At 36.8% G+C, this 20,846-nt stretch overlaps 1 protein-coding gene across 1 annotated transcript in view; it reads left to right on the forward strand.

Annotated features, from left to right (window-relative positions):
* GABRA1 (gamma-aminobutyric acid type A receptor subunit alpha1) overlaps window positions 1-20,846 on the forward strand; it is a 49,191-nt gene that overhangs the window by 25,067 nt on the left and 3,278 nt on the right. The window contains exons 6-7 of the mRNA XM_077138091.1: window positions 7,288-7,431; window positions 17,175-17,327. Of these exons, the coding sequence (XP_076994206.1) occupies window positions 7,288-7,431; window positions 17,175-17,327 (297 nt within the window). The remainder of the gene's footprint in view (window positions 1-7,287; window positions 7,432-17,174; window positions 17,328-20,846) is intronic.

Here is a 20,846-nt window from a genome sequence, read left to right on the forward strand (position 1 = left end):
GTACTTTCTATAAGTCATGATCTTCTACTTCATTTTTAAATGTCAGTGTTACTGCAGGAATGGGTTTTTCCTTACCTCCTGGTCCAGAAAGCATAGGTTGGATTAAACTACGTTGAGGGGGGAAGAATTTTGTTTTTGTTGAAGTTGTATTCATGGGAGAAGGAGCAAAGTACAGATACTTATATTACATGGACAATATTTCCCTCCCAAGAAATGGAGATTATTCTTTCATTTTGTATCGTTAATGACACTTGTTTGACCTTAAGAAAAATTGAACTTGTTTACCAGATGGAAATTTTGTAGGTGCCAAAGGGAAACAAGTAGGCATTTCTTATTGATGAAGCCTACAAACAATTTACCCTAATCATACTCTTAGGAAAGTTCTAGATCTGTTTGGAGAGCCCATGAAATTCATATATCTACTAATGCTCTTGAAGGCATCCTAGATGAAATTCCTTTTTCAGAGTTTCTGCCATTTGGCACTAAGCACCTGAGAGGAGCTTCTGGGCAGTGCCCAGGTTTAGTTTCTCTAGCATTCTTGCTATCCTTTGACTTTTGACTAGTATTCCTGTATAGAAGTAAGTGGGAATAATATTTCCCTGTGAGGGAGTTACATACCTGTGCTGAGTCAACTCCTGGACCTCCTAATGAGGTTTCAGTTCTCACTAGACAGGCAGTCTGAGCAACTATTTTGGTAAGGATATGATTCACAGAAGAGAAATATCTGTAGTACAGAAAGACAAGCAAGCAAGGAAAATAGCAAAGGGCTTTCAGGCTCCCAGCAGCACTAGTCATGGAGAGACCACTTTCTCTATTTATAAATCTCTTTCTATACTGGGACACAAGGACAGCCTACTTCAGAAACCACCAGCTATGTATTATTCATGTAACTGTCCTGTAAGTTTGAAAGTATTTCAAAATAAAAAGCTGAAACTCCTCATCCAATATTTCTAAATCCCTTCTTGTCTGTTTTCTTCTCTTGAAACACGCACACATGCACTCACACATACACATACACACATTACAGAAGCCTTTGGTGATAATTCCTTTCTCCCCAATAGTTTCCCATTTTAATAAATCCCTTCTGAAGCATGGGCTACCATGTTCTCTCCTGATTACCAGCTACATTTTAATAATAACTACAGGGACTATTTGTTAATCAGATGTCAGGCATTATGTTAAACATTTTTATATGCCTCCATTCACCTGGTCCACAAAATAGCCTTAGGGTTAGTGTGATCATCCATCTCATTGTACCACTTTATGCCCATTATCCTTGATATAATTCTTAATAATGTCCCCTTTAACCTTTAAAGGATTATGGTTTGTATAATGAATTGCATTTGAAGTATATTAGTCAGGAATGCTGTCAGCAATATCCATAGTTAAAAATAAAATGAGGAGTTTATATATCTATATAAGATGTCTGAAGGTAAGTGGTTATTGGTTGGTTGTTGGTTAATTCTATAACTTATCAGGATTAATATTTTAAAATGTCCTTAGATGCTCTTCCAGTTTACAGGGTGGCTCCTGCAACCCTAGTCATTGCATCTTCTTTCAAAATAAAGAGAACAGTGATTAAGAAGAAAGAAATAATGCCTGCATCAAGAACATTAAAACTTTCTCTTGAATGCTAATGGATTTCTCATTAATCAAAGGGGTGCCACATAGCCAAAGCTAACTTAACTCCCAGGTAGGCGGGGAAAGTAAGTATGTTTTAACTGGGCACATTGTCAACCTGAAGAAAATTTGAGGTATTTTAGGAAGGAGGGAATGGATAACAAGTAGAAAACAAATAGTACTTGAGTCATATGAAAAAACTGAATTAAAAAAATATTAAGCAAGTTTTCCATTTCCATGCAACTAAAATTTATTAAGGCTAGGAGCCAACTCCAGATATTGCACTCATTATAGACCAATTTATAAACAGTTCGTGTTCTAGACATGCCTGTTTTCTTCCATTCCTCCAAAATTGTTTCTTCACCTACTGACCTCCATCTTCTCCAAGTGTCTTTCTGTTTTTTCTATAAATCTGGAAATGGGTTGTTCACTGTAGGTAACACATTTGCATTTTAATAGTACTTTTGATCCTTGGCATAGCCTTACATGAATCAAGAAAATTAAAAGCAGATATATTTCTCCAGAGCAGTCTGGCTTTCAGGTCCCACCAAATCATAACTTTAAGCAATCTATGCAAAGGCTCATGTATTTGATCAATCATTTCAAAAAAATCACATTGATTTCCTATCATATGAAAGGGAATTTTGCAATGTCCCAAGGATGTCCTCTTGCAGCTCTTCTAAGAAAATGGTATGCAAGAATATTTTATGTTGTTACCTTCTGCAAAAACATCGTATTCTGCTTTTATAAATTGACTATTCTTTAAGGTGTCTTCTTCTGGAAAAGTAATCTACGGTTAAATTAATATCAGATCTTAGTAGTATCTACCAATTACCATTATGATCCTTTAAGAAATAAGATGATAGAAACAGAAGACTTGGCCTTAGTATAATTCAAAAATAAAACCAAAGGGAAAGTACAAGGGAGGACATCTATGAATTAACCACTATGCAATTTCCAATTATATGAAAGAAAATGTAAATAAAAGGTTTTCATTTTAAAATATTTTGCCCGTAAGTCATAGGATTTGTTATTTATTCATTGATTTTTACTTGTGAAATTGAAGTGAAAAAAACGCACAGAGACTATGAAACTGATATGAGTTTTGAAAATAAAATTCTAAAACTTACAAACTTGATATCCAAATTTGATTATAAAAGTTAAGTAATGCAAAATCATCCTTGCATGTTGTAATGTTCTGAGGTATTTAATTTAATAAAACTGCTTTGGGAGTTTTATTAAATTAAATAAAACTTAGACCTCACTTCTAAGATCTCAAAACTCTTTGAGATCTCTTTATTTAAAAACCAAGGAGCTTAGAAAAATCTAAAGAAATCTAAGATCATTTGCATTCTCCAGTATATGGATATTTATTATCCCAAGATTGTTGCACCTCAGAGATAAAATTTATTTCCTAATTCAAGTGCACTGAGCCTTAGCCAAATAGCCCTCCATCTCATAGTCCAAAATACAGTCATTTTTCCCTTGCATTACTAAAAGTGATTGCTAATCCTGTTTCTTCCTCAACTCTCTCCCACTATCCCAATTTCTTCTTCACCTGAAAGAGCAATCTCTTTTTCATTATAAGTGCTATCTTGATACTTATTGGCTAAAAATTCTTCTGTGGCCTCCCTTCCATGTACAAACAATATTCAGTAAAACCTAAACACTTTATCATGGATGACCAATTGTATGACCAGGCCCCCGCTCACCATGACATTTCCTGTATCTATGCCTTGGAATCACTGGACTCCAGGCCTGCTAACCTCCTGATCCAGACAATCACAAGCTGATTTTCACCTCAGAGCCTTTGCACATGCTCTTGTCTTTGCTTGAATTACTCTTCACTTCGTTCTTAGTCTGTCTGTCTTCTTCTGCCTCTCAACATCTCAGCATAAATGCCAGCTCCTAGTGGCTTTCCCTGTGATCTTATTTAAACTTGCATACAGCTCTACCTACCAGTCCTGTTGATTGCAATACACATTTCTTTTCTAGCACTTATCACAGCTATACTTACTTGCTTTATTTATTGGATAACATTTCTATTCTAATCTCCATGATAGCCGAATCTATTTTAGTCACTATTTCCTAGCATAAAACCAGATACATGGTAGGCAGTTACTAACCATTTATTAAATGGATAATGGTTACAGTAATCAGACTGTAGATGTCCACCAATGTTTAAGCAACAGAAAAGATGTCTTAGAAAAGAGGATGTCAGACCTGTGATGGATTAAAGTTAAATAGAGAAAACTTGACAGCAGAAGGCAATCTTGAATGGTAGGATCTCAGTTGGTAGAGAACGCCATGATTAGTTACCATCACTTGCCATTGGCACGGGAAGAGGCAATGGTGATGCATTTGGTGTTCATTTCTCTGACACGGTCTAATCAGCACATTTCAAAGGTGAAAAAACTGAGTTAAAAATGCGTGTGGATTGAATCGTGTCCCCCAAAAAGACAGGTTCAAGTCCTCATCCCCAGCCCTGTGGAGATGAACTCATCTGTACATAGTCTCTTTGAAGACCCTGTTAAGATGAGTTCAAACAGAAGCAGGGTGAGCCTTAATCCAATATAACTGGAGTCCTTGTAAGTAGAGGAAATTTGGACACAGGAGGAGAAAGATGAGAAGAGAGATGGGCATATAATAGAGGCCAGCGAGCCACCACCAGAACACTACAATCTTTGGAAACAGTGTGACCGTGACAGCAATTTGATTTTGCACTTCTAGCCTTCAAATCTGTGAGAAGATAAATTCATGCTGTCCATGCCAACAAGTCCATGGAATTTGTTACAGCAGCCCTGGAAAACTAAGAAAAATAATCTGACCCAATTTTTAGAGCAAAGTTCTCTCCAGAAATATCAGAGAATAGAGTAAGCAAGATATAAGCAAAAAAAGGTTCCAGTATAGTGGAGCATTATGTAATAAATGTTTATGAGGCTTCTAAAACATCATAATCCATATATTCATGAGAATCAAACTCTGAAAAGCAGATGTTTTCCTTACCACTATCCATTAGATTTTTGATTTTTAGTGCTAAATTACACTTTCTGTTTGTTAGGGATCAAGCCTTCTTTATAAGGTCAAACAACCTGAAGACAACATACATGACTTTTGACACATTTTAATTTTTTGAGCAGAACATAAAGTAAAACTTTGACTCTAAAAGAAGATAATGAGATCATGAAGTCTGACATTAAGATCTAAGAAAGTGTTAGGTCTAGCAAGGGCTTAATAAATGGTCATTTGCAGACTGACTGATTATCAAACAGTAAATCTTGTAAGGAAGAAGAGAACCATAAGTAAAAATGTAAATGATTTTTGAGCAATAAATAAATTTAGGAAATATTTAGTCTACCTGTCAAATTATAGAAATGGAAAAACAGAGGTTCATGAAAGTGAAGTGAGAGTGCCAGTTACTAGTTGCTCTATTGATGCTGAGTCTAAGCTCACAGCATTTCCTCACCACAAAGTTCCTTGGTAATACCAGCCTAAACCTTCTTGTTTTATTTTTAAATTTGTCTTGGGTAATCTGGCGATTTATTTGAAAGCTGAATTTAAAATTTTTGACAAAGTACTTAAAGCTCTTCTTAGTCTTTCCTTTATGCTGAATAGTCTCAAATCAATAAGTTTTCATAGGACCTACTTTTCAGAAATCGAATGAAGAAACAGTTATATACACCCCCTATTGTGAGAACTGAAGCGTATTTAACTTCTCTATTTTAAAACACCAAGTTTTGTTATGGAAATTTACTCTGCATTATGAGAGATTTCCCTTGAGAGATGTGAGCAATGACCATTCTCTACAATGGATATAATGTTTTTAGTTGATAGTCCAGACATTTTCACCTAATGGGATTACTATCATAATGGGGGATAATAGAGCTATTATCATAATAATTTTAGTGTCTCATTTCTTGCAATATTACCAGTCACTTGTAACACAATTTTATCCTGTTCAGCTATATTAGCAGTCCATTGGCAACACATGACAAGGCATGAAAAGATAGAGCCCAGGTACAGTTGCTTACAGTAGTGTGTTAGAGGAGCAAGAGCCTTTAGGCTGTTCCACGTTGAACATTCAATGATTCTGATATCCATGAGTAAAGACTTTCACTGAACAGGGGTACCTGTTATTCATAAGCGACATGGTTCTGCTCAAACTAGTGCACTCTGCCCTCCTCTAAGGAATCTTTTCTTAAAAGAAATCAAATCCCTACCCACCTTTAACTAAGTTTTCATAAGACCTACTTTTCAGAAATTGAATGAAGAAACAGTTATGTACACCCACTATTGTGTGAACCCTTTAACTAATAAAGTCCACCAACTGTATACAAACCTTGGTCCCTTCCTCCAAAAAATATTGAAATTGTATCTTATTATTATGTTGGTATAAAGATGACTATAATCTGCCTAGGATTTTATCCCTTTTTTCTTATTATTTTAAAAGAATTAAAGCACTTTTCTGGGTTCTAAAAGTATCATGGGCCCTGAGCACTGCACCCGCTGTGCCAAAGGGTCAAGATTTTGCAGGAAGGCCAACTTTTGCTATCATACCTTTCTCTCAAAGATCCCAGAGACAGCTGGCCTCTGCTAATGTGACATTCCTTAAATTTTTGACATCACTGCATCTAAATAGAAGAGACTATGTACCATTATTGCAACTTGTATGACATGGGTGTTCAATGGCTAGAAATCAGAAAAGCTATGAAATTCGTTCTCCTCTCTCACCTTATATACCCTCCTCCCCAAACCTATATGAAACAATTGTCCAGTTATAACCTAACCTCTCATATAGGAGGGTGGTTAGGTTAAAAAGAGACATGGCAAACAAAAGTGTTTGAGAAGTGAAGAGTTGTAGGGTTTATAACATCATCATCATCATCACCATCCTTAATAATAGAAAATATTTTTAAAAAGATAATTTTTTAAAAAGATAATGAACAATAAGGAAGTAAAATCAGATTTCCTTTGAGAAACCAATGTGCAACAAAATCTCCAGTGTTACTTTTCACACTTACCATGATCTTCCCCTGGTTTGACATAACCTACTACCTCTAACATTTGATATCTCACAGGCTTCACTCTCATCACATTAGTCTTCTTGACTTTCCTTGACCTGTGTTAGAGAAAGTAATTTTTCAGTTCTTCTGCCCAACAAACTCTTCCCTAAAACTTTTGGATGACTCACTCCATTGCTTCCATCGTGCCTCTATATAAATGCCATTTCCTCAGAGACCACTCTGACACACTTAGCTGAAATAGGACATTGATCCTTCATTCTCTACCTCCTTACCCTCTTGAATGTGGTTTTATTATGCTTATTACTACTTGAAATCATACATTTATTCACTTACCTATTGCATGTCTACACCAACAGATGTGCGTTCCACAAGGGTAGGGAACCACATGTGTTATGTTCACTACCATGTCCCCAGCCTAGTACTTTGTACTTTGTAGATGATTAATATCCATTTGTTGGGAGAGTGAACAGATGATTGACTATATCATGAAAATGCTTTATTTTCTCATCAAAGAGATATGAGCTCTCTTTCCTAGCTCCCTTGAATGATGGGATGGAGAATGTGAGGCTGATAAAACACACCAACTAATTAGTAGATGTGACATGACAAAGCACATCCAACATTTTCCATTCTTTCCTTTTAGATGCTTATACAAGAGCAGAAGTGGTTTATGAGTGGACCAGAGAGCCAGCACGCTCAGTAGTGGTTGCAGAAGATGGGTCACGCTTAAACCAGTATGACCTTCTTGGGCAAACAGTAGACTCTGGAATTGTTCAGTCCAGTACAGGTGAGTGCCATTCAGATACTGGATATGGAAGAAGAAGCAGAAAAAGTTTTTGTGAGAATGTGAAGAATCACTGAATCTTTCTGTAACAGGAGTAGGGAAAGAGAGAAAATTGCACTGAACTGGGAATGAGGTGAGCTGGGAACTAGTGTAAACTGTAAAATTGTGAACTTGGACTGATCAATTAATGCCCCCTGGTCTCGGTGTCTTTTTCAAAATAGAGAACTGTGTGAATAGTGTAGCCTAGTGGTTAAGAATATAAACTCCTTGGGAAAATTGTGTTAGATCCTTACTCTTCCACCTCACAGGTTGATTATAGTCACCTCAGAGGGTTGCTGGAAGGAATAAATTAAATCCATTACATTTGCTGGCAACAGAATATAGACTATGTGCAACTGCTGGCAATAGAAAGCACTTATTAATGTGAGCTATTAATATCTTCTAGGCCCCATTTATTGCTGTGATTCAATAACTCTTGGTGAATTATAAGAGTCATCATTACACAGAAGATGCCAAAAAGACACTTCCTTGTACAAATCCCTTCATATTGGTTGCCACAGATCTTCCACAATTAAAGTCTGTAGAAACTTGGCCATATTCCTGATCACTGCACTTTGGAATTAAAAGTAGAGGGGGTACCATCCTTTTTAGTGCTGTAACTGATTCTCTAATGAGATACTCAGAGCTAGATCAGATACCATTAAATAGCTGAGTCCACACTGAAAGTTTGCGAAGGCACTTCAAGAAATAAAATAATAATTTGGTTGTACAAGTATCTGTTTGTGACTTCCTGCAATATGATCACAGGGCCAGATAATTATGAATAAAATTTAGTCTCTAGCAATTAGGAAAACCTACCCCAAATATCAATATTTAAAAATATGTTCGCTTATTGAATGCTTTAACAAGGGTTAACAATTGTTTTGTGCATGTGTGTGTGTTTTCCTTACATATATATATATATTTTTTTCATTCTCCACTCATTCATTCGAAAACTTTTGTTGGGGACCAATTAGGTGCACTATTTACACAAATGCAAATAAAACAATTACCTCCCCCTAAGCTCCTACAATCTAGTATGAAAGATAGACAACAATACAGTAGTTAAAGCAACAGGCTCAAATGATGGGAAGTGGGCAGGAAGTAACAGTGCCCCAAATTTGGGCCAGTGGTTTACACGTGACAAAGCATGCTCTCAGGTCTCTCATTTTATTTGCTTCACTCAGTAATCATGTGAAGTTGTATTATTATTCCCAAGTTCAGTACACTGAGTAGTAAAGTCAGTTGCCCAATGCCCCACAGAAAATAAAGGGATTGAGGGAGTTGGTTGTTGAGCTTAAAGCATTTGTTTTTAAGGAAGTCTTTAAACATTTAAACATTCTTGTTCACGTTGGTATTTCTAAAGAAAGGGAATTTAGTATTAAACAAGAGAAGGGTTGCTAGTTTTCTCAGAAATACGTTTTCCTTAGATTTCAAACTTTATGTTGGGACCCCAATACTTTTAAGTAATGGACAATCTTTCTTACTGTGATTAGTAGGTAAGCTTGGCTTAATAGGATTTGTTTTATTTGCAAGAAGCTTAGGGCATTCAGAACTATCCTAGAAGCTTAAATTTTTATGTAAATAGAGGTGGTTGTTCCTTAGTTTTGCCCTTTCTAGAAATATCTACAGCACAGATCAAAAGGTAGAAGCATTGCAAGCAGAAAGGTACACGCTCCAGATCTGGTGCTATGCAACTTAGAGGCTTGTTGACTTTGGGAAAGTCATTTACCAAATCCCAAACCTCTGTCTTCTCTAAGAAATGGAAATAGTAATTTTGCTTTGATGATGAGATCATAGAAAGCATCAATTAGAGTTTTATATAGTAAGTGCTCTAAATGGTTTCTAGTAGCTGCTTCTGTCATCCTGAAAATATTCTGGAAAATGGAAAACAGTGAGGATGTTCCTTCATCATAACCTGTCAAAAAAGGAAACATGCTAAAGTGAGCAGAGTTCACATTTTAAAAATTGAAAGCTATTATAAGCTGTATATTGTGGCAGGCACTAGAAATTCAGTGATAGACAAGACACAAATCTTGCCTTCATGGAACTGAAATGTCAGTGACAACAAACACATAAACTGTGATTATACAAATGGCGGATAAGTGCTGTGATTAATAATTTTTGTGAGGGCAGGCGCCATGTCTGTGTTCTCTATTCCTACCATTAATGGTAGAAGTTGAGACAGAAGAGGCACTCAATGCAGGAATAATTTTTTTAAAAAATGAATCCGAAGTTAGGATAATCAAGAAAGGAATGCTGCAGAGGTTGACTTTTTTCCTCAGTTGGTAGGTATAGGTGGGACCAGGGAAACAAAAAAGTCGCATGCAGTAATTTACATGCAATAGTACAGTAGGTAGACGCCAGGGAGTTTGTGGGAAGGAAGGAGTGCTGCCACTCCAGTTCTAGCTAGTGACTTTAACATGTCATTGCAAACTTATTTATGCTCCAGTTCTCATCTGCAAAATGAGTGGGTTAGGCAGATGGATTTGAAATCCTCTCTCACCTGTGGCTTCCTTAGAATTCAGCCTTTCTAGATTCTACTTACTTGGAAGACACTTACAGTTTAAAAGTGGGGTATGGGAGAAAAAACAGTGGGCCAATCCACTGCCACCAAACAGGCTGGACAGCATGGGGGAGGGGGCATTTGGAAGTCATCCAGTGCGAGAGTAGCAAGTTTACCCAGTGCAAAATGAGAGCGCTCCCCTGACATTCCCATAAGGAACAGGCATGCACTCCAATAACGGAACTCAGTTTGATGTGCGTTTTTAATTCAATTAGTTACAATGAGAGACTGAACTATGCTTCCTTTGGGCCCACTTTAGCTCATCAGGAGTCCAGCTTTATAGAATACAGGGTGAAGAAACAAAGATCTTTGTTTAAGGCCCCCACAGCTTATTTCACATCTCTTTGTGGAGCTATAAAGCATTAAAAGAAAGGAGATTGAGTGCTATTACCTCCCTGTTTCTGGGAGAAGATGAGAGAATGCTAGCAGGAGAGAGCACACACATTGAGAATGATCAGAGAAAAGGCAGCCTATTGCTCCTTAAAATTCTTCCTGGAGAGATAATTCAGTCGGCCTCTTGGCAGGTGGAGTGTTAACTCACCTGCCTCCCACCGACACACACGCGTGTGCATGCTTTCAGACACTATCAGTGGCCTTTTTCAGATCAAAAACCTCCAATTCAATTCTGTTACATGTGTGAGAGAAATATGGGAATCACAGCACAGTATTTCTATTTCTGAACTCAGTGCTAACACACTGGAGACAGAATTCTTCCCTTGAAGTCTGCTATCAACAAGATTGGGGAGGCAGAAAATGAGAGACAGCCTGGGTTTGAAGTTCATGTATTTACCTAGAAAAGCAAATCCATTAAAGGCACACAGGAAGGGTGAATTCATCTGGCTTTTAAATCCAATGGATTTCTCCATTATTCATTCACTAAATCACTTATTCCTTCAATCATTTGCTCATTTTCTGCATCCAACATTGTGTTTGGGGCTGGGGAAAGAGAAATGAAGGACACACAGTCAAGATCCTCAAGAAGCTCATGGGTGACAGAGAACATGCATCACCACTGTTCTGGCCCTCATATCTAATCTTCACGACAATGTCTCTAGGTTGTAGGTATTATTATTATTCCCATTTTGCAGATCGGACCTAAATGAGCCCCAGAGAAATTTAACGTTTTTTTTCAAAGCTCACATAGCTGTGAAGTGGCAGAGCTGGGACTTAAATCTGGGTAGTTTAGATGCAGAATGTAAACTCTCAACCACATAATGCATTAGTAATAGACAGAGAGACCCAGGTGAAAATGCCAGAATGGTGTGTGGGTAGCATAGTGGCTAAGAGTGTGGGCTCTAAAGTTACTCCGTGAGGGTTGGAATGCTGATTTTACCATTTATTAACCATATGACCCTTGGGAAGTCTTTAAACTTCTTTTTAGAGATAATAATAATACCTACTTCATAAGCTACTGAGATTGAAATAAGAAAATTCATATAAACTGCTCAGCCGAATGGCTGACTTATAAAATCTATGCCACAAATCTTAGAAAGTATTGTTAATAATAGAGATGGTGATAGGACAAGAGAGCTACATGATGACATAAGGGAGGAAGAGGCCATTTCTGCTGGGGATGTCAGGCTGTTTGAAACTATCCCTCAGGCCTTGACTCTCTGTCTCTTTTCTCCACACTCTATCATGCTTCCTTTGTAACTCTTTAAGGAGTGCCCTTGGAAAAATGACAACAGCAATTAAAAGACATGACAATAAGGCATACACAGAAGCAAAATAATTACAATTAGTCATTAGACAGAAGAATATCAGGGGCGGGAAAATAATAAAACTATATAAGCACTGTTTTTCAAAACTCACAATGATGACTTGACCTAGATTAGTTTGTTAATGATATCTATTTTCTTTATAAATGTTTATGAGCGACTACTGTTAATCCTCAAAACAAATGAAATGACCAACAGAAAATATGGAATCCTCTTTCTTAGGTGTAGATTCTTCTCTAGACAGCATAGTTTGGGGATGACCCTTCAGGTTCAGAGTGAATGAGGAAAGGAACAGTCCTTCCACTTACATGCACAGAGCCATTCATTAATCGAACCTCAGAGCTCCCAATTATGGAACACAATATGCATAATTATAACCATGGACTGTTAAGGCTGGAAATAAAAGACTTCACTCATGATCTGTTGAACTCATTCATGATTTAAATGAGGAAACAGGTCCAGAGTGGCCACAAGGCCTAGAACTATCAGCTTTATTTCCTTTCTCTTATTTCACTACTTTTTGAAGCAGATATTAAAATACCATCTGCTCCTGCAATAATATTTTGAATGCATTATTCCTGGGCAAAAGTTTTCCATTGAGAACATGAAGCTTAGAAAACTTGGAAGTAAAATGACAGCTTTACATGGAATTAATATTCATTATGATATTATTGAAAGAATGGATGGATGATTTCCTGACCTTTAGAGAGAATGCAATTCTATCTTTTATTGATTTATAATCTGAATCTGCACAGGACCCTGACTTTTAAAAAACATTTTCACATCTATCGGTGCATTTTATTCACAGGGCATCCCGGGTAATAGTTATGTTAAATACTATAATTTCATTTGGACAAATAGGGAAACTGAAGCCACACAAAGTTAAGTAAGATGTTTACCTTCAAGTAGCTAACATTTGAGTAAGCCAAGATTTCCAGATCTAAAAAAAAAACCTCAGTGCTGCTTTGCAAAATTATATACCTGCTTTTATTCATCCACTCTTCTTAATTTTATATTGTAATACATCAGAAATGTTGTTATATCTAATATATAAGCTTCCCTGAGGGTTAGATGAGTCACAAGCATATTTGAACTATTATTCTTCTAGACTGTTGAATTGTAGAATAAGCATTTCACTTGCTTAGTGCATAAGCGCTTGATGTCTAGACATACTCTTCAATCCAATTTAGGCGTCTGATTTTCTGGTAGTGGTTTGTTTTTATGCTTAAACTATAACAACGTAGACTATGATGTTGCTTCCTTTTCCTTTCTTTATTTAAAAGTTTTGTGCCATAATTTCTAAGATTTTATGTAATCTAAGAAGATAGCTTCAAAAAATGTGAAGTCTTCTTTTTTCCTTAAACTGTTAGGGAGGAAAAGTTTACAAAAGAAAAGTATAATGTCAAATAATGACTCTTCATATCTACAGAAATCATATTCTTTGCAGAAACTTCCCAAAATGTCACATTGCAAACAACAATAGATGATAATGGAGGCAATACAGACGCTCATCTTTCTGACATTATATGAAAGAGGGATCTTTTTTTCCTTTGAGCTGGTGACATTTGCAGAACACAGTTGAATGTGCATTGTTAGGAAGGAGGATTTGCACACTCTAGGGGATGAAATGTAACAAGGTTAACAGAGTCCTGGACACATTGGTGTTTTGCATTTTCCTCCAATTTCTTTCACTTCTTTCTCTTTCAAATGCCCTTGAAGATATATGAAGAATATATATATATTGCCATCACTAAAGGTAGATACAGAAAATAAAATAAAATTAATTAATTAAACATTTTATTTGCCCTTCAAAAGAGAGATATTCATGGATTTTAATCTGGGTTAGTGCCTTAAAGTTCCAGTGCATCCATTTTCACCACAGGCATGGGTTGAATAATGAAGGTATCTAAGGTTGTACTACATCCGAAGGACCATCCTTTCTCCTCAATTATTTTTCAGTTCAGTAGGAGGGATAAATGTATATAAAGAACTAAAATATGAAGTATGAGATATTATCAGAAAGATACATAGGATCTATAAACGAAGTTAAAGGTACTCAATGAATGCTCAATAAATGGCTGGTTTGGTCAATGAATGATAATGACCTGCATGGATGATTTTCAGCTGTATTGAGTGAAGGCATTTCTACTACTAATATTTTTCCCAATTCTGATTGGAGGAAATGTGAAGAAAATGGACAAAGGTCCTATAATTCATCTTAAAACTCTTATGTAACATGATCTTAATTAGAGCCTATTATTTATTCTCCCCACCTTATACTCACTATTTTATAGATGAAGAAACTGAAGGACAGAGAGTTTAAGTGAGTTCTTAGTATACAGCAAGAAAGCAGTAGATCCCAATTTCATTCACTTCCAAAGTTACCGCTCCTTCCTATTCCACTAAGGGCCTATGATCAGGCTGGATCCAATCCATAATTGAGCAAAATATTCAGCAGCAAAATATGTCAGGTAAAGAATTTTGTAGACTATGATGTTAAAATGTGAAAAGATATGCTGGGAAGTGAGACATGAAGTTAGAATGTGTACTAGAGCCATGAAGACTCTTGAGTACTGGTCAGGGAGTTTGTTCATTATTGTGCAGAACAGGAAACATTTTTTATTGTCACAGCTGGGGACAGAGGAGTGTTTGCTGCTGACATCTAGTGAATAGAGGCCAAAGGTTCTGCTAAACATCTAACAAATGCTCAGGAACTTCCCCCACAAAAAAGAACGGAGCCAAAATGTCAATAGTACTGAGGTTCAGAAACCCTCAGATAGATAAAGGGGATCCATTAAGGCATTTTAAGTAGGAAAATGAGTAGCATGGACACATGAATGCTTTAGAAAGATAATTCTGACATCAAATTTAGGGAAAATTGAAGTTAGTACGTGACTGGAGGCACACAGGAAAGTTAATAGATTATTGTAAGAACTCTACAAAGGAGATAAAAGCAGTAGCCCTGAGAAAAAGAGAGATAGTTTGAGAGATACTGCACAGGTGAAACTGAAAACATGTTGATCAAGTGAATCCTTCCTTTCTCTTTCCAAAGCAAAGAGAGAGGTACACCAGGATGCATCCCAGGATTTTAACCTGAGCGAATACAGAGATGTTGGCATCACAGGTAGAGAGGTATATAGTTGTGTGCAGTCATTAGTTTGTAGGAAAGATTATAATGCCAACCTCAAATATATTGTCAGTGACCTAAGTGCAAAATCAGTATCTGTGCAATACCTCGTAGGCATTTGGAAATATGAATCTTGATGTTGAGAGCAAGATCACTTATGGATATAGACCTTTATGGTTATAGATATAGAGATACAAATACAGATCTGTACATCTGGATAAAGATGAGACTAGGAGCAGAGGGAGGATGAGAGTGCCTTTGTAGAAGGGAAAAAAAATTAGGGAAGAGAGCTGAGGACAGAATTATACCAGGGACACCACATTTTCTTTGCAAAGAGTAAGAGAAGTGCCTGACAGAGAGAAAATTTAAGAAATAATTTCTGATTCAAATAATAAGTTAGGACACGAAACTGAAAGTAAGAGATAAAAGGAGCATGTGAATCAAGAATGTGCTATCAAGAAGATAGGGGCCATCAGCATTTCTCAGTACTTAAGTCTGTAGAGATGGTGAGCCACCAGCTTGAAGAATGAGAAAAGGGCTTTCCTTAAGGAGATTAAGAGGTCATGAACAGTTTTATTTACATTATAGCAGCTGAAGCTGGACATTCACCAGCTGTGAAATAAATAGCAAGTCAAGTAGGGAGAAGATAGGAAGGAAGGACAAAGTTGGAGAAATATAAGTTCTAAAGAGAGGAGAGTTATCTTAGCCAGAACAGTTGGAGCTCTCGCCAAATCATGCACAGATAGGAAAACTTATACCCTGAGTGAATAAGGCTAAAATTTTCATGAATTGAAGTTAAGAAAACATAACATCCCCAACAACAAATTGCAAACCTTCCTGTAAAGTAAGTTGTGTCTCAGCAGCTTGGTACTTCTAGAGTCAGAATTTAAAGGCTACAAAGACCTTGGTTTCCAGACCAGGCCAGGTACTGGGACAAGCTCAAAAGCTGGTTACACATCAATTCCTGGTGCCTGCCCAAGGGAAAGGAAAAAATAGCTGGTTATACATACAGATTTCCCTCGCCCCACTATAAAGAATGGTTTGTGTATCTAAGTGAAATCCAAAGGGCTGCAGGTTTTAAAAAAGTCCCAGATGATTCCGATATAAGGTGTCCCACAACATAAATATTGAGAAACACTGGATTCTAGCCCACTCTTTTCATTTTGCAGATCAAACCAAGCTAAGTGCCTCACCCGAGGGGTTAGGATTCAGCTTTACTGATTACTACACTAAAGCTCTTTCATTAGATATCCTGAAACAGTCCAGCAGTGGATACACTAGCTATCTGTTCTGCTTCTGATCCACTGCTGTATGCATTCAGGATCTACTGCAGTGCCTTCACAGTTATTAAAGCCAGTCTGTAAGTATATGCTCAAATGTGCCACTTCATTTGTGATGTACAAGATTCAGGGCCTAAGAATATCTGTGAGAACTCAGGCTTCAGAGTTTCCATACTCTTTTTTTTTTTTTTTTTTTACGGAGCATCAGACACAAGGTTTTCACAATCACACAGTCACATTGCAAAAGCTCTATCATTATACAATCATCTTCAAGAAACATGGCTACTGGAACACAGCTCTACATTTTCAGGCAGTTCCCTCCAACCTCTCCATTACACCTTAAGCAGAAAGGTGATATCTATATAATACATAAGAATAACCTCCAGGATAACCTCTCAACTCTGTTTGGAATCTTTCAGTCATTGACACTTTATTTTGTCTCATTTTGCTCTTCCCTGTTTTGGTTGTGAAGGTTTTCTCAATCCCTTGATGCTGAGACCCAGCTCATTCTAGGATTTCTGTCCCATGTTGCCAGGAAGGTCTGCACCCCTGGGAGTCATGTCCCACATAGAAAGGGGGAAGCCAGTGAGTTTGCTTGTCATGTTGGTTGAGAGAGAAAAATGACACATCTGAGTAACAAAAGAGGTTCTCTGGGGATGACTCTTAGGCCTAATTTTAAGTAAGCTTAGCCTAACCTTTGTGGGGTTAAGTTTCATACGAACAAACAACCCCCAAGATTGAGGGCTCAGCCTATTGCTTTGGTTGTCCCCACTGCTTGTGAGAATATCAGGAATTCTCTACTTGGAGAAGTTGAATTTTCCCCCTAACTCATCTTGGAGTCTGGAAAAAGCACTTATTTTCTCTTCTGCATGAAAACTTTTCTCCCTAGGAAACTAATGTAACATGGGGAAAGGATTTGTCTAACTCCCAGGCTTTGGGAGCTGCTGCAAAACTCAGAGATAACTTCTTTTCCAGGCCAGAAACCATTCAAATTTTCTGTCTATTTCTCCCTCCAGGAGAATATGTTGTAATGACCACTCACTTCCACTTGAAGAGAAAGATTGGTTATTTTGTAATTCAAACATACCTGCCATGCATAATGACAGTTATTCTCTCCCAAGTCTCTTTCTGGCTCAACAGAGAGTCTGTACCAGCAAGAACTGTCTTTGGTAAGTGCAAATCAACATATGCATGCAAGAGTTTGGAGGGGCAAGTTATACCATATCTGCAACATTGCAAATATAATGAAAAGTGATTGTACATGCAAATCTGAATTTAGTACAGTAGAAAGGTTCAAAATATTACCATTCTCATTATATGATTTTTAAAAATTGATTATCTATGTATTTTCTTTAAATAGCAAGCTATTTTAGTGCATGTAAATTGATTGAATTCATAAACATATAATTTGGATATTTTGGCAGCAAATGGAGTGCAACAGGCATAAAATGCTTTATACTAGGTAAAAAATGTGAAAACTTTAATATTTAAATAATATATTTAGAATAGATAATCTTTTTTTTTTAGTATCTTAGAAAAGCACTACTTTCTTACATGTAAAAGAATCAGTTTCTTTAATTGGGGAGAACTCATTAATAACCACTATATCAAAATAGGAATGCCTCGCTTTACCGAACATATGAACTCCTGATGAGTTACAAATATATGTCCCATTTTCTATTACAATGTTTTAAATACCCTAGATCATTCAAGTTAAGATAATCTAATGGAAAATTATATGAAGGGTAGACAATCATTTTCTATTGATTTCCAATGTTGTTATGGAAGTTTTATTCTATGTAGAAGGTATTTCCTTCCGTATTTTTATATGCTGTCCTAATCAAACTTTTCAGACTGATGAAAACAAGATCCCACTGCGGTAAATTTACTGATTCATTCATTTATTGAAACCTACTTTGAGCTGGGCACAGAAATGCAGCCTTGAACTAAACATAAATGTCATGTTCTCCTGTAAAGGATACATTCTGGAGCTTAAAATTTCAACACTAATAAAAATCACAGCTACGATTTGTTGAGTGCTGACATACCAGTCACTGTTCTGTGCAATTAACCTAAAACAACAAGAAAAAGAAATTATACGCTATCATCCCCATTTTACAAAAGGGAAAGCTTAGGAAAAAGAAAAGAATTAATCTGTCCAAGGTCAGAAGCTATTTGGCATGAAAGTCAGAAGTAAGATCCAAGTACCTCGCCCTGGCATCTACAGCCTTAACCATGACGCACCACCACCACCTTTGCACTAATGCCCTGCGATGACAAGACTTGAGTTGGATCATGGTGGTCGCCATCATTCATTTAGAAATTATTTTCAGCAACCACATCTTTATTGGAGGGAAGTTGCAATTATCGAGGTTCATTCCAGAGTTATCAGCTTGGTGCCCTGTGCTTCCAAGCGAAAGGTCTTAAGAAACTATGATCCAAACTGGGGATTATTTTTAAGTGCACAGATCCCTACAGTAGCCTCCTTCGATAACATAAACAGTATAAAAAATATCAGTTCTAGCTCAGAAAAAAGTAAGACCCTCCTCTAAATGCCAGGAAAGCTGCCTTCTCTTCTGAACTTGATGAGGTGCTTTCTGGTTGGAAACACCATCACAGCCCAAACACACAACCAAATCAAATGATTTCAGGTACAAAATAAAAGAAAACTTCATTCCAAATGCCTTTTTTCCCTTCATTGCCATTTGCCAACACTAATTAGTGTCAAAGCCATTTATTAGAATTGAAGATTGAACTGTTTTCAAGACTGTTACTTGTATATGTACATGCAGTTTGAGTCCTTTAATTGCTAGGAATTAAAAAGCAAATTAGCGTACAGGGCATATTTACTTTATGGTTTTATGTTTTATTTTATTTTTGTAGAATGAGCCCATTTTATAATGCTAACTTCTCCATCCCACTCTAAACAGCCCTAACTTCCCTTTTTCAAAATTGTGTAAAGCTTTACAGAATGTTTTATAAATCAAAAACCTTGCTCTTAATCTCTTAGCATTCTCAACAGTCTTATATCTCAGGCAATTCATGCCCTTTTGGCTAACCTAACTACGTATTTGTAAACTCAGCTGTGGCTAGTTTTTCCACATATCAAGTTATGTGTTTTGTGACAAACACAATTTTCTTAGACCTTTAACCTTTATCATTTATTTACTACATGTTTCCATTCTTTCCAGTCTGAACTCAGCGCATTCCTCTGAGCTGTGTGACATGCTTGGAAAGGTCGCGGCTATTTAGAGAAAACCAAAAAGATAAATAAATAAATAAAACAAACAAGCGCTTAAGGCTACACATGATAAGAATTTATTAAAAGACATTGATGCAACAAAGCTGAAGTCTGTTTTAAAATCTAAAAACATCTTATCCTGGACCTTCCAAGCTATTTGTTTGCAGGCAATGTGCTTTGAGTAGTTTGGCGCCCAATACATGGAGGTTTTAAATTCAATCTTGCCACCTACCAGCCAATTTAATTCCTCTTCTTGAGCTTCAGTTGGGTGAAAAATGAGAGTGAAGTGCTTGGAACATAATAGCTACTTAGGAAATGTTTGTGCCTTTCCCTTTCGCAATACAGGAATTGTAAGACAAAACACAGGCACATGCAGGCACTTGCTTCTTTATGCCCTTTTTAGCAGCTCTTAATTAATTTATGGATAGCTTTGGTTTAACAATGCCCATTTGCAAATGACTTCTAACAGCTGCCTACCTAAACCCAAATTAGAACAATGGACTTCACTTGTAGCAGGGGTTTATCAAGAAGGATTGAAGTTGCCAATAATAATAGTCATTAATCATGCCCTTTACTGCAAATCAGGCCAAGTGCTAAACAATCCCCATTATTTTACTTAACCTTCACTGAAGCCTCTGATTTAGACTTATTAAAATATTTTTCAAGGAAAAATTAAAGTAAAAAGAAAGAAACAGAAGCTTGGGATTGTGAAGCAACTCTCCCAAGGCCACTGATTCAGGAGAAATGGGGTTTCCTTCCTACTGGCTTTTAACAATCTTGCCATTTGTTCAAGTTAATATTGATATGCAGATTCGAGGGACAGCGGTTGTCCAGCCAGCATTCCTAAAATAATTCTTAGGGTTTGTAGCATATGCCTCAGGACTTCCTGAAACATCCTAAAAGCTCATAATACATCTATTCCTGAACAACTATTACCATGTATCTAAAATCCGATTTAATATAAATCTCACACCATGTCTTCCTAATCCTATCACTTTCTAATGAAGTTACAGAGACTGTCTACCTTGAAATCCATAGAAATCTGGAAAATATTGGATTTAAGTTAATTTAGAGAATTGGCTCCTCGTATAAAGATTCTAGATGATTTTCTAACAATAATCAACAGAGGGAATCATTAGACACAACAACTGCCACTGCAATAATTTCTTTATCATTTTAAAAATGCTTTCGGGTATTATATAATTCCAACAACAATCCTGAAAATGACCGGGCAGAAATTTCCCTCTCCAATATTGGTATAGACAGTGGAGAGAATGAAGCCCAACTCATCCCTTTTACAGATATGGAGACTGAGTTCTCTAGAAGTTAAATGGTTTAACCACAGCCACACAGCTAGTAAGTTGAGAGATTGGGACTTGTCACTTGAAGAGGTCAAGACTTTTTCCACACTGCGCAGCCTGATCCGCCACTGATGGGTAACTGCTGT

The sequence above is a fragment of the Tamandua tetradactyla genome, chromosome 20 (genome assembly GCF_023851605.1).
Source record: "Tamandua tetradactyla isolate mTamTet1 chromosome 20, mTamTet1.pri, whole genome shotgun sequence".
Classification (NCBI taxonomy): domain Eukaryota; kingdom Metazoa; phylum Chordata; class Mammalia; order Pilosa; family Myrmecophagidae; genus Tamandua; species Tamandua tetradactyla.